The sequence below is a fragment of the Ostrinia furnacalis genome, unplaced genomic scaffold (genome assembly GCF_004193835.3).
Source record: "Ostrinia furnacalis isolate ACB-3 unplaced genomic scaffold, ASM419383v2 OfSCF2036, whole genome shotgun sequence".
In the NCBI taxonomy this organism is placed as follows: Eukaryota; Metazoa; Arthropoda; class Insecta; order Lepidoptera; family Crambidae; genus Ostrinia; species Ostrinia furnacalis.
Window position 1 is genome coordinate 1 of NW_021132275.1, and position 14,572 is coordinate 14,572.

General features: G+C 48.7%; 2 protein-coding genes across 3 annotated transcripts; both read left to right on the forward strand.

Annotated features, from left to right (window-relative positions):
* Positions 1-216: 216 nt before the first annotated feature.
* Positions 217-9,102, forward strand: LOC114354261 (uncharacterized; the record flags this gene model as incomplete). Its single annotated transcript, XM_028306549.1, has 11 exons — positions 217-407; positions 974-1,126; positions 1,534-1,731; positions 2,162-2,374; positions 2,921-3,054; positions 3,736-3,924; positions 4,692-4,887; positions 5,666-5,862; positions 7,016-7,134; positions 7,826-7,959; positions 8,886-9,102. Coding segments are annotated over 11 exons (1,903 nt in total), but the record flags the coding sequence as incomplete, so codon positions are not given.
* A 742-nt stretch (positions 9,103-9,844) lies between these two features.
* LOC114354264 (proteasome activator complex subunit 4-like) lies at positions 9,845-13,537 on the forward strand. 2 transcript variants are annotated; one of them, XM_028306553.1, is made up of 6 exons: positions 9,845-10,006; positions 11,045-11,210; positions 11,622-11,719; positions 11,882-12,008; positions 12,433-12,578; positions 13,457-13,537. In XM_028306553.1, the coding sequence occupies exons 1-6, from the start codon at positions 9,860-9,862 to the stop codon at positions 13,529-13,531; spliced, it is 759 nt and encodes a 252-aa protein (XP_028162354.1). In that variant the 5' UTR covers positions 9,845-9,859; the 3' UTR covers positions 13,532-13,537. The 2 variants fall into 2 exon arrangements, with proteins under 2 accessions (XP_028162354.1, XP_028162353.1); XM_028306552.1 differs by lacking the exon at positions 11,882-12,008 and having other exon boundaries at positions 11,622-11,846.
* The last annotated feature ends 1,035 nt before the right edge of the window (positions 13,538-14,572 follow it).

Genomic DNA, 14,572 nt, shown 5'->3' on the forward strand with positions numbered 1-14,572 from the left:
GAAAGGGGACGTGTCTCAAATAAGTTAGGGAACCTGTCCTAGCAGATTTGACCCCTGAGCGAGCGTCAAAAAAGCGACATTAGGTACGGACTACGTCGAGTGACATGACACCATGTCAGTGGCTACACTTCTTTAGCAAATGCACTCTGTAAAGGTTGCTACATACACAAACGAGCCACCATCAAAATGTACTGTACATTAATGTTCGGGAACAAGCACTGCCAATCCGCTTGTATGTAACGGCCGTAATAAAGAGGCGCGTGCGCTCCGTTGCGCGGCCGACACGCAGGAGGCGCCGCAGCGCTTCGCGGCCGAGGTGGCGGCGGCCGCGCTGCGGGCCCCGCGCTACTGGGCTCGCGAGAGCGCGCAGGCTCTGAACCAGGCGGTCGTTGAGATTATTACCACTGGTGAGTAGAAAAAAAAATTTGGTCGTATGTAATCTGGCTTGCATTGCTTAGGGCAACGTTGAGCGAGAAACCCAGTATTTAGAGGTAAGTTGCAATTTCATTGTTACGGACTGCGTTGAGTGACATTACACCATGACAGGTTACTCTTCTTTAGCAAATGCACTCTGTAAAGCCCCCCAGGGGAGGCGCAAAGACTTTTAAAGGGGGGCGTGGGCCATCTGTGTACTTAAGTGTAAAAACCTGCGACCGCTGAGAGAATGCATTCCAGACTGCTCGATACGACCAATAAATAATCTTGATTGGAGAAATTTTTTGTATGGTTGAAACGGGGAGCGTCTCAAATAAGTTAGAGAACTCTGCTAGCACATTTGACGCCTGAGCGAGCGTCAAAAAAGTGACATTAGGTACGGACCACCATGACAGTTCTTTAATAAATACACTCTGTGAAGGTTACTACAAACATAAACGGGCCTAATCGGCATAACCGGGCGTCAAAATGTACTGTACACGAATGTTCGGGAACAAGCACTGCCAATCCGCTTGTGTGTGTAACGACCGTATTAAAGAGGCGCGTGCGCTCCGTTGCGCGGCCGACACGCAGGAGGCGCCGCAGCGCTTCGCGGCCGAGGTGGCGGCGGCCGCGCTGCGGGCCCCGCGCTACTGGGCTCGCGAGAGCGCGCAGGCTCTGAACCAGGCGGTCGTTGAGATTATTACCACTGGTGAGTAGAAAAAAAGTGTTTTAATTTGGTCGTACCTATGTAATCTGGCCTGCTTTGCTTAGGGCAACGTTGAGCGAGAAACCCAGTATTTTGAGGTAAGTTGCAATTTCATTATTACCTTCAAGCACTAGCATTGGTTCCCTAAGTGGGGGGCGCGCCCCCCAAGGGAGGCGCAAACACCTTTATAGGGGGGCGCGGGCCATCTGTGTACTTAAGTATAAAAAACCTGCGACCGCTGAGCACATTTGACGCCTGAGCGAGCGTCAAAAAAGCGACATTATGAGCGGACTACGTTGAGTGATATGACACCATGACAGTGGTTACACTTCTTTAGAAAATGCGCTCTGTAAAGGTTGCCACATACATAAACGAGCCGCCATCAAAATGTACTGTACATGAATGTTCAGAAACAAGCACTGCCAATCCGCTTGTATGTAACGGCCATAATAAAGAGGCGCGTGCGCTCCGTTGCGCGGCCGACACGCAGAAGGCGCCGCAGCGCTTCGCGGCCGAGGTGGCGGCGGCCGCGCTGCGGGCCCCGCGCTACTGGGCTCGCGAGAGCGCGCAGGCTCTGAACCAGGCCGTCGTCGAGATTATTACCACTGGTGAGTAGAAAAAAATAATAATTTGGCCTGCCTTACTTAGGGCAACGTTGAGCGAGAAACCCAGTATTTTGAGGTAAGTTGCTAATTCATTATTACCTTCAAGCGCTAGCACATTTGACGCCTGAGCGAGCGTCAAAAAAGCGACATTAGGTAGACGTTCAAAAAGCGACTACGTTGAGTGACATGACAGCATGACAGGGGTCACTCTACTTTAGCATAATATGCACTCTGTAAGGGTCGTTACATACAAAGACGGGCCTGCATTAATCTGCACAGCTGGGTGTCAAAGTCTAATAAACTCGTATGTACACACGGCCACAGTGTTAACTATCCATTTCCGTTTTTGCTCTCGCTCACATCAAATGATGATTCTTTGCGATAGAACGAGACGACATGACCGGCAATGGGCAGTTAACACTGTTGCCGATAGTACATGATTGTTCGGGAACAAGCACTGCCAATCCGCTTGTATGTAACGGCCATAATAAAGATGCGCGTGCGATCCGTTGCGCGGCCGACACGCAGGAGGCGCCGCAGCGCTTCGCGGCCGAGGTGGCGGCGGCCGCGCTGCGGGCCCCGCGCTACTGGGCTCGCGAGAGCGCGCAGGCTCTGAACCAGGCCGTCGTTGAGATTATTACCACTGGTGAGTAGAAAAAAATAATAATCTGGCCTGCCTTACTTAGGGCAACGTTGAGCGAGAAACCCAGTATTTTGAGGTAAGTTGCAATTTCATTATTACCTTCAAGCGCTAGCATTAGTTCCCAAACTGGGGGCGCGCCCCCAAAGGAGGCGCAAAGACCTTTTAAGGGGGCGCGGGCTATGTGTACTTAAGTATAAAAAACCTGCGACCGCTAAGAGAATGCAGTAAAGACTGCTCGATACGACCAATAAATAATCGTGACTGGAGGAGGGGGGACGCGGATTTTTTTGTATGGTCGAAAGGGGGCGCCTCTCAAATAAGTTAGGGAACCTGTCCTAGCAGATTTGACGCCTGAGCGAGCGTCGAAAAAGGTATTAGGTACGGACTACGTCGAGTGACATGATACCATGACAGTGGCTACACTTCTTTAGCAAATGCACTCTGTAAAGGTTGCTACATACATAAACGAGCCGCCATCAAAATGTACTGTACATGAATGTTCGGGAACAAGCACTGCCTATCCGCTTGTATGTAACGGCCATAATAAAGATGCGCGTGCGCTCCGTTGCGCGGCCGACACGCAGGAGGCGCCGCAGCGCTTCGCGGCCGAGGTGGCGGCGGCCGCGCTGCGGGCCCCGCGCTACTGGGCTCGCGAGAGCGCGCAGGCTCTGAACCAGGCCGTCGTTGAGACTTTCGCCTGGCGTGCAACCAAATAACATGCCAACCCTAGGCCCTTATCATCTGAAAAAGGGTCTTATTAGCAGATGGGGGCCCCCTCGGTCGCGGGGCCCTGCGCACGTGCCCAAAGTGCCCAGTGGGACAGAGGGGCCTGAGTCATATGCCTATCATTTGTAACAAAATCTATCAGACAATCTAGTTTTGACAGCTCGGGACTATTCCCACTGTTGACGTCATTCAGTTTTATAAATTTACACAATGTGGTTAATCTTGATAGTGATTTTATTTCGCCTACTTCTCAAGATATTTTTTGGGACTTGAATATCCACCTCTCGGTTCCACCGCTGCAACTCCTGTGTAGCCAGCATCTACAGCTTGACCGCCAATAAAAACCCAACCAGTGATGGTCAAGTTTCAGCTCAAAAAAGTATTTGAATTGACTAGTAGTGTGGTGTCGAAGTCAGCTGTAACTACGTATTGAAGATTATAGAATAGAATAGAATAGAATAATTGTTTATTTGCATAAAACATGGTATATACAGTTGTTACAGCTATAAAATAAGTCCACATGTTTTGCTACATCAAGAAGCATGCAAGTTTGAATATTAATACATAAAAAAGAAACAATATCATTATAATTATATCAATTTTCATAACTGTTAACTTTTTACCTATCAATCCTGCAGGTAGTGGCTCCCGCGAAAGACCAAGTGTTCTCGTTCGATCTCACCCCCGAGGAGATGGAAGAAGGTGAACGGTACTTGTACGAGTTTTTCTCGGACGACGCGAATATCGACCGCCTCGTGGCGTTCCTTACCATTGAAGAAAAGAAGGGACGGGACAAGTTTAGCGGGATCCGATTCTCTATGTTCAGAGTAAGTATCGATTTGTTTTCTCAATTTATAAAAAAAAACTAGTAAATAAAAAGTTTTATGTGTCTTTGCCTATGGAAGAAAGAAAGAAAACACATTTATTTAGTACTAGCTTTCCGCCCGCGGCTTCGCCCGCGTGGAATTTTGTCTGTCACAGAAAAACTTTATCGCGCGCGTCCCTGTTTCAAAAACCGGGATAAAAACTATCCTATGTTCTTTCCCGGGACTCAAACTATCTCTATGCCAAATTTCATCAAAATCGGTTGCGAGGTTTAAGCGGGAAAGCGTAACAGACAGACAGACAGACAGACAGACAGACAGAGTTACTTTCGCATTTATAATATTAGTTGGGATCAGAAATAAAACCAATACAAACTTATTGTCAGTCACTACTGTCACTTTTAAACGAACATAGACAAGTAAATTTTTTTGTTGAACTAGGGCTAGAACTAAAACCTATATGAAATCCAATTGATTAATTTCATCCTCATAATATTGTCGTGGCATATTTTACTCAAAACTTGTTTTACCGAATATTTGGCTGCGCGTTTAGCCGTATTATCTAGTTGGGTCAGAGCGTAGTAAAATGTAGTCGGAAATTTTAATTTTACGAATTTTATCAAATCATTCACCATAATATCAATCATATCCGAGTTGTATAGAATTTACAGTTAGTCGTTATGGGAATCATTAGGGGAGGCCTTTGTCCAGCAATGGGCTTCATTTTTGTCAAACGAACGAACGAAAGAATGATTGTGACTTGTTCACAGATGATGTTCGCGCAATTCGGCTGGGATGTCACCAAGAAGTACGTGACGCACGCGCTCCGTTGCGCGGCCGACACGCAGGAGGCGCCGCAGCGCTTCGCGGCCGAGGTGGCGGCGGCCGCGCTGCGGGCCCCGCGCTACTGGGCTCGCGAGAGCGCGCAGGCTCTGAACCAGGCGGTCGTCGAGATTATTACCACTGGTGAGTAGAGCCTGGTCCATGAGCACGTAGAATTTTGTCCAATAACCCCAAGCTACCCATCCTTATCGCTCGCGCGTAATTATATTGCTGTCACGACTGTGCGACGCGCGCCCGCAGTGAATGAGCGAGTCGATTCGATAAATTGATAAGTATTTTATTTTGACTGTATGTACTCTGGCCTGCCTTACTTAAGGAAACGTTGAGCGAGAAACCCAGTATTTTGAGGTAAGTTGCAATTTCATTATTACCTGCAAGCGCTAGCATTAGTTCGCAAGGGAGGCGCAAGCCATTTGTGAACTTAGGTATAAAAAACCTGCGACCGCTGAGAGAATGCATTCCAGACTGCTCGATACGACCAATAAATAATCTTGACTGGAGGAGGGGGGGCGCGGAATTTTTTGTATGGTCGAAAGGGGACGTGTCTCAAATAAGTTAGGGAACCTGTCCTAGCACATTTGACGCCTGAGCGAGCGTCAAAAAAGCGACATTAGGTACGGACTACGTTGAGTGACATGACACCATGACAGTGTTTACACTTCTTTAGCAAATGCACACATGTAAAGGTTGCTACATACATAAACGGGCCTTTCCGAGGAGTGTAGGTCAAATCCTCTCTTTTGCCTCTGGTAAATTAAGAGAGGGTTCTCCTCGTCGTTGTGACTTAAATGATGAATAAATATTATGTATTTATTACAAAACCTTTTCAGATTTTTTACTCCTTATTAGTCTGCTAATCACGCGCCCTTGCACAAATATATCTTTAAAATGTTTTCCACAGGCCTCACAACAGTAATACCAGAGACAATGGAAGACTGGGGCACGGCGCTGGCCACGGGCGTAGAGAAGCTGGACCCGAACCGCAGCGCGGTCGTGCTGCGGGCTCTCATGGGCCTGTGCGCGCCGCCCGCGCACGAGAATGCGCAGCCCGACAGTGACGCATCCTTCCTCGTGTGCGCGCGCCTTTACGCGCTGCAGGTATAGAAATATGGCCTCTATTACTAGCACATTAAGGCATTGTTCAGTATGATAAGCCGACATCTGAGCGTTCATGGACCTATGCGCGCCGCCCGCGCACGAAAATGCGCAGCTCGACAGTGACGCATCCTTTCTCTTGTGCGCGCGCCTTTATGCGCTGCACTATAGTAAGTAGTACCAGGCCTGTTCATCTCCGCGAGTTTACATAGAAAACAAAACACGCACGATGGCCCACCTACAGGATACTATTCGACAAGGCCTCACATACGAGCGAACTCACGTACGCGTATTCTTGTGTATGATGGAAGAAAATAAAGAAAATGATGTACTAAATACTGTGCAGTATTTAACTGCCTAAATAATAATAAAAACACAGAATGTGCTTTTTTAAGATGCCTCAAGACACTGAGAGGTAAATAAGTAGTTAATATTATTCATAATAATTTATGCTATATCATGTATTTCATCCGCCATTTTCCGCAGTTTGGCACCTCACGTCACATCATTTTACCGAAGTCAGCCCTATAGCTTCGGCGCAGTGCCGATCACTGACGTTTTTCAACAAAATGGTGCTTGACTCTTGAGACAGGCAAAATTACACCATATTGTTAATGACATTGAGCATACATTTTTTTAAATACCTTCGCGAAGTAAAACTTCTGTACGTAGTACTTATTATTATTCTGTGCTATTACTAGCACATTTAGCCAGTGTTTTGCTTGATATGCTGACATCTGCGCGTTCATGGACCCACCCGACAGTGACGCATTATGCTTCCTACTAGTATGCGCGCGCCTTTACGCGCTGCAGGTACAGCATTATCGCCCCTATTGCAACTACTATAAGGCAGTGTTTAGATTGATATCCAAACACCTCCTACGACCTTCACCAGATCATCGGTCTACCTAGTGGGAGGCCACACCACGTCTTCCGGCCTGTGGTCGCCCTTCGAGAACTTTCCTGCCCCAGCGGCCATCACCTCATTTAATTCTGTTTTAGTCATACTCGCCAAACTTTTCTTAACCGCTTGAGTCCCAGACGGCATTCATTAATGTCATAACAATTGATTATCTATTGTGTCTAGATTCGCGGGCCTTGAAGGATTAAAAGGAATCAACTTTAACAATCATTGACCTTTTCATGTCATTCGCAGGGAGCGTTAGGATCTCTGTGCTGGCGAACCGCGCCGCTGTCAGCTGAACTACTCACAAAATTAGAAGCGGCTAACTTCACGCACCACCCGTACCAAAACGTGCGGGAGACTGTTGGAAGGTCAGTAGACGATACTTTTACACCCGTGTTCACAAACGATGCTTGCTTAAGTGAAGCAGTAAATTGAACGCCCAGCGTTGAATAGAACTCTGTGATTGGTTCGTGTGTGATCCTGTGCGTCCACCTCATAATAATGTTTGTGAATACGGGCGTTATTCTCAAAGCTATATCTATAGGGGTTCGCAACACATCTTTGTTCCACAAGTTTATGTTGCCAACTTTTTGATCACTTTGGGTGTCACAAACTATCTATTTGACACTGACTGTACCTAGCACGTCAGAAGTTCATCTAAAGTCTCATTGGCGTATGACGTAACACAAAAACACCCCCATCGTTCCGCTACCGCATCTAAAGTCCGGTCGCCGAGCACATAGAATTTCGTCTTTCGAATGAGGGTTTTCGCGAATGAAAGATCCGCTAGATGGCGGGACGTGGATGTGGGGTCTGACTGCTGCGTGATTGGTGGATTTTGACATATCTGTCAATGTCATGTCAAAAATAACCAATCATGCAGCATTTGGACTCGCGTCTACGTATTGCCATCTGGCGGATTTTTCATTCGCGAAAACCCTCATTGGACGAAATTCTATCTGCTCGTCGACCGGACTTTACTCGGTTTAGCGCTAACAATAGTATCAAAACCTAGTCCATTGCTTCTTGATTACTTATTAATCTGGCTATATCTTTCAGCACACTAATGACAATATTCGACAACGAGTTAGTGTTTCCTGGAGGGGAGTCTGGCCCTTCGCCGCGGCTGCAAGACTTCTTAGACACGGTGCCGCCACGGCTTACCGCGCTTTATGACGAGAACGGCGACATTGGTAAGATAATAATATAGCTTAAGTAAAGATTTTACGATGATCGACTTTAATGTGAAAGGAGTAGAGTAGAAAATATTATCCTTTAAATCCTTTTCTCAAACTGACTCTCTCTAGTAGCAAACTAAGAATGATACGACATTACATTACAAGTAGCAACTTATTTTGATGTGAAATTCACGCTAATATGTTTTGGTCATCTTAAAAAAAATTGAGAAACATGATCTTAAAATTATTGGTGCATTTGAAAGTTTTGTGTGTAAGGATAGCCAAAGTTTATCGGTACAAATTATTGATTACAACCTAAGCCTACTTGACTTAATGTCGTATGTCCCCTAGATAGGGCAGAGGGTGTTCACAACAGTCCTCCATAGTGTTCGGTCTTGAGCTTCGCGTTTGATCTCGCTCCAACTCTTGTCGATTTTCTTCGCCTTGTCTGCTACATTGCGCCGCCAAATCTGTTTTGGGCAACCTAAGCCTAGATAGGAACTTAATAGACTTGATTTCGTCGTTTCAGCCAAACGACGTTCACTGCTGGACAAAGCCTCCCCCAAGGTTTTCCACAATGAACGGTCCTGCGCTGCCCGCATCCAGGCTCTTCCCGCGACCTTTACCAGATCGTCGGTCCACCTAGTAGGAGGCCTGCCCACGCTACGTCTTCCAGCCTGTGCCAACGAGTCCCTGCGTGATCGAATCAGAAATGAGGAGATCCGCAGGAGAACCAATGTAACCGACATAGCTCGCAGAATTGCTAAAATCAAGTGGCAGTGGGCGGGGCACATTAAATAGCTCGTAGAGACGATGGCCGTTGGGGCAGGAAAGTTCTCGAGTGGCGACCACGGGCTGGAAGACGTAGCGTGGGCAGGCCTACTACTAGGTGGAAGACTTGATTTATGTCGCAATAACTACATAAACATTTTTCCCTCTAGTGGTAAAACTAACGGCGTCCATGGGTGCGGGCGAGAGCGTCCCGCGCGAGGTGCCCGCGGCCGTGCCCGCGCCCGAGCCCGCGCCGCTGCCCGCGCACGCGGCGCCGCTGGCCGTCCACGTGGCGCGCCTGTCGCCCGACCACCCCATCGCCGATGACGCGCCGCAGGTAACTGACTAAAGCCTGGTCCGTGAGCACGTAGAATCCCGTCCAATGACCCCAAGCTACCCATTCCTATCGCTCGCGCGTAATTATGTTGCTGTCGCGACTGTGCGACGGGCGCCCGCAGTGAGTGTGCGAGCGCGACAGCAACATAATTAGTCAAAACAGCGGGAGATCGTTGCATCACTTGGGGAGGCCACGCAATGATTTTCAACTGTTTTCACCCCACCTAGCTTTAAAGTGCGCCGGCGCCGCTAGACGTTGACGTAGCGCGCCTGTCGCCTGACAACCCTATTGCTTGCGGATAACGCGCCACAGGTAATTATCTAATACCAGTTTACAGCGACAGATAGTGTTGAAGTGTCTTCAATTGTTTTTACCCCACCAATGCGCCGGCGCCACCGTTTGACACGAATGACGTCAGCCTCCCACTGCCAGCTGTACACTTAGGTCATTGACCTGCCCGCGTAAGTGGCGCGCCTGTCGCCAGACAAGGACAACCCTATTGCTGATGACGCGCCGCAAGTAACTATGCTAGTTATAACAGCGGGAGATCATTGCCACGCAATGTTCTTCCACTATTTCACCTCACCAATGCCAGCTTTAAACTGCGCCGGCGCCGCTGGCTGTCGACGAGACAAGCCTATTGCGGATGAGAGCACACAAGCTTCCCCAAGTGATGCAACAAAACACGATCTCCTGCGCTCTTCATCGATTCACTGCCAGCTACCTTCTTATGTGGACGTCGGTCTATTAAGTAGCTAGAACACTACCACGTAGTCTATCAGGCTGTGTTTAAAGTCAACGGCGTCAATGGGTGCGGGCGAGAGCGTCCCGCGCGAGGTGCCCGCGGCCGTGCCCGCGCCCGAGCCCGCGCCGCTGCCCGCGCACGCGGCGCCGCTGGCCGTCCACGTGGCGCGCCTGTCGCCCGACCACCCCATCGCCGATGACGCGCCGCAGGTAACTGACTAAAGCCTGGTCCGTGAGCACGTAGAATCCCGTCCAATGACCCCAAGCTACCCATTCCTATCGCTCGCGCGTAATTATGTTGCTATCGCGACTGTGCGACGGGCGCCCGCAGTGAGTGTGCGAGCGCGACAGCAACATAATTAGTCAAAACAGCGGGAGATCGTTGTATCACTTGGGGAAGCCACACAACGATCTTCAATTGTTTTCACTCCACCAATGCTCTAGCTAAAGTACGCTGGCGGCGCCAGAGACGTTCGACACGAATAACGTCAGCCTCCCACTGCCAGTCTTGAGGTCATTGACCTACTGCGCCGCTGCCCGCGCACGTGGCGCCGCTGCCCGCGCACGTGGCGGCGCTGGCCGTCGACGTGGCGCGCCTGTCGCCCGACAACCCAATCGCTGATGACGCGCCGCAGGTAACGAGCGGTCGTTATGTCACTTGAGAAGACCACGCAATGCTTTTCAATTGTTTTCACTCCACTAAAGCTAGCTTTAAACTGCGCCGGCGCCGCTGGCCGTCGACGTGGCGCGCCTGTCGCCCGACAACCACATTGCTGATGACGCGCCACAGGTAACTATACTAATAGTTAGTCCCTTTGACACCAGCACACAAATCTCCCCAAGTGAGCACGTCCCGGTATATGGCAACTTTAACAATTTAAACCATCATCTATCAGTCTAACTAAGCTAAGCCAACTTCACTCCTCGGCCAACCTCATCGAGGATGACACGCCGCAGGAAACTGTTACATATTGACACGAATTGGGTATGAAAATGGCACTTCCCAAAGGACTCGACAAAGCACGATCTTCCGCTGTCTTCATCCAATAACTGCTTTTTCTTGTAGTCGACAGTCTATAGAATTAGGCGTCCTACCTCCCCAGACAAATTACCATTCGTGACAATTTTAATTTGGCAATCACTTCACCAAGCAACTACATACAAAAAACCGGAATTAAACGTTTGTTACTTTGCAGCCTGAATTACTTCAGAGCCTGTAACCATCTTCTAACTCACTTTCTCTCCCAGGCGGCCGAAGGAGGCGGCGAGGCATCTGAAGCCGAGAACGCGCCGCGTGGCGAAAGACTCGACAAACAGCTCGGCGCGCGACTCGACAATGCACTGCGGTTAGCCGGCGACGCCACCGCGCCCGGGCCCGAGGCCCATGCTGACGCAGTCAACTTGCTCACCACAGGTGGGAATAATAATAATAAATAAATATGGATAGGATCCACGTTGCTGTGATAAAATGTTATCGATGATTTTAGACGTGAAAATGTATTTTATTTTTTGCATATTGAATTCGCTGAGAAATTAACACTAGAGAAGTTGCAAAATTCCTATGATGTTGTATAGATTTAGCGCTTAACTCAGCTTGAGATATGGGAGAGGCACAGGAGGGATAACATTGACATATTATGACGTGACTGAGCATATAAATCTAAAGGAAATCTGAAGTCTCGCTGACGTTTGACCCGTGCCGCTCCCATATCTCAGGCATTGACTGAGTTAAGAGCTTGAAATTGAATCTTGGGTACAGCATTTTGCAATGTTTCTTATCACTCCATCCGATGTGTTCCGTGCGTGACATCTCTACTTATTCTAGTGCTACGCGGCTGCACGGGCGTGACGGTCCGCGGCGTGAACGGCAGCGTGCACCCGCAACAGGCTCTAGTGGGCGTGGCCTGCGCCGCCGCCGCCAAGGGCTCGCCGCAGCCGCACGACGAGCTGCCGCGCGCCGCCACCGGCTTCCTGGCCAGCCTGGCGCTCGCCTACCACGACCCGCGAGCCGTGGACGCCGCGCTGGAGCACCTAGCTCGCCTCGCGCAAGGTACCTCGCTCGCTAGCCTGCACGCCGCCGCCAAGGGCTCGCCGCAGCCGCACGACGAGCTGCCGCGCGCCGCCACCGGCTTCCTGGCCAGCCTGGCGCTCGCCTACCACGACCCGCGAGCCGTGGACGCCGCGCTGGAGCACCTAGCTCGCCTCGCGCAAGGTAGCTCCCTCGCTAGCCTGCACGCCGCCGCCGAGGGCCCGCCGGAATCACTGAGACTGTGGTGCTTTGTATAAACTTAAGCGTCACTCCTATCCGGCACCGCTCATGCTGATTAATCGTCGAAGTAATTGGTATCTTGCACCTATTGACGTGTACACCGAATTTAAATAGCGTTCGTTATGATAACAATCTGAATAGAAAAAGTCCGTTCCTTATAGTTCTTGCAACTCAAGAAGACGAGTGAGCTCTACTTGTGTGTGTACGTGTACATGCACATAGCGATAGTGTAATGTCTATCAAAACTTGAAAAACGAACAGCAGCGAGCCACCACACATGTAAAGCTCACTCGCCTTCGTGAATTGCAACAACTATAATATATGTCACTTATCCAATAGTGCCGAAGCTCACGATCGTTTCACGCAGGTCGCTCGTGGTGGGCGCGGCTGGCGAGCGTGGAGTTCGCGCAGCCGCTGCTGTTCTACGCGCTGCCGTTACTGTGCGCGCGGCCCGAGCGCGCCGTGCTGGCTGAGGAGTTCACGCTGCGACTCATGAGGGATCCACGCCTCGAGGTATGTGTTTTAGATAGAGCATTTAGTTATTGACCAATTCGCAGGGACTTCGAAGCAGTCAGTGACCAAACGACGTCCTGCTGACTGTTGTATTACATTTATTTGTTCACAGTGTATTCGTATGTAAAGCCCGGTCGCTGAGCAGATAGAATTTCGTTCAATGACCCCAAGCTACCCATCCTTATCGCTCGCGCGTAATTATATTACTGTTGCGCTCGCACAATCACTGCGGCCGCCCGTCGCACAGTCGCGACCGCAATATACGCGCGAGCGATAAGGATGGGTAGCTTGGGGTCATTGGACGAAATTGGACGTCACTTACCATCAGGTGATCCGTCTGCTCGTTTGCCTCCTGTGATCCTGTCACATAAAAAAAAATATTCTACGTGCTCGGCGACCGGACTTTAGCATGAAACATGACGGCGATTTCGGTATTTCCAGTCGTCTATTTATTTCTAATACTCATGCAGACATCGCACTCGAGAAAACGGACAGTGTTAGTTGATTTTTAAGTGTTGTCATAATTTCTTTTTGTTTTGACGAAATGCCAGAACGCCTTCGGATATTTTCTAAATTATACTGCACCATATCTCTATGTCGATAATGAGCAAGCTCCACTGCCTTCTTCACCCTCGGTCTACACCGCGAGAACTCTTCATAATCACCAATGAGGGTTTTCGCGTATGAAAGATCCGCTAGATGGCGGGACGTGGATGTGGGGTCTGACTGCTGCGTGATTGGTGGATTTTGACATATCTGTCAATGTCATGTCAAAAAAAACCAATCATGCAGCATTTGGACCTCGCGTCTACGTATTGCCGTCTGGCGGATTTTTCATTCGCGAAAACCCTCATTGATCCACTCTTTTTAATCACCAGGTGCGTCAAGTGGCAGCGAAGCTCCTGACCGGGCTCATGCACTGCCGCGCGCTGCCCGACGAGGGCNTCACCTAGATTGCGGGCGTTGCGGGTCCAATGACAGTTTAACTTTCCCCCGGGACAGACTTGACCTTCACTGGTTGGGTTTTTATTGGCGGTCAAGCTGTAGATTAGAGATGAAACGGATAGTTGTTTGGCCGGATACCGGATATCCGGCCAGCTGCTAGGCCGGATAGCCGGATATCCGGCGGCCGGATAGTTGGCCAATTGTCTCGTTGCATGTAGTGACGAGTTAAGGTGCTTCGAATGCGATAGTAGGTCTATTAGTAGACTAGACTAGTCAACTTTCGAAAATCGAATCAGTCCGAATAAGGGTTCGGACAATATTTTCATTGAATAATGTTTGCGACAAAGGTTGTCAAATTGACTGACATGTTTATCGTATAGTACAGTCCACTATGAAAATTAGCTGTAGTCTGTTTCAACTACCTATTTTAAAGTTTTTTGTCACTTTCTAAGTTTTGAATTTTATGGAATTGGGAAAGAAGTACCGAGTTTGAAGCGTTCATGAGCAGACATTGCAGTTGAATATTCAAGTTCTGAATTTGATTATTGATGAATAATAAAATAAATCCTACTAGCTCCATTGATGGTTTCATTTAATTTATTTAAACCAGGTTACCTTTAATAATATTTTTCGTTAATTTATGAAAATATCAAATTAGCCCGTAATCCTGAATCCTGATACATAAATTTAGCTTATTAATTTAACACATGTACGACTGTACTCAGTGTTGCACTATCAAATGCAATTGAAGCGCCTCTATGCCAGGGTTTTTATGTTCCTGGTCAGGCTATAGTACCTATTTTACTTTGTCGTTAAATATTTACGATTTGTAAGTACAATTTAATAGTCTATTTTATACAAATACAGTTTTTTTTATGATTTAGTTGTACGGTCGCGATCGTCGAAAATATTATGCCTATATTAACTCCAATTTAACAGTACAAAGTCGAAAATTAAATGTATAGCTGTTACGTCAATAAACCCACCCAACATTCGCTGATTCACGCCTTGTGTAGTAAAGGCTGGGACGTAATGCGCGAGCGCATTCG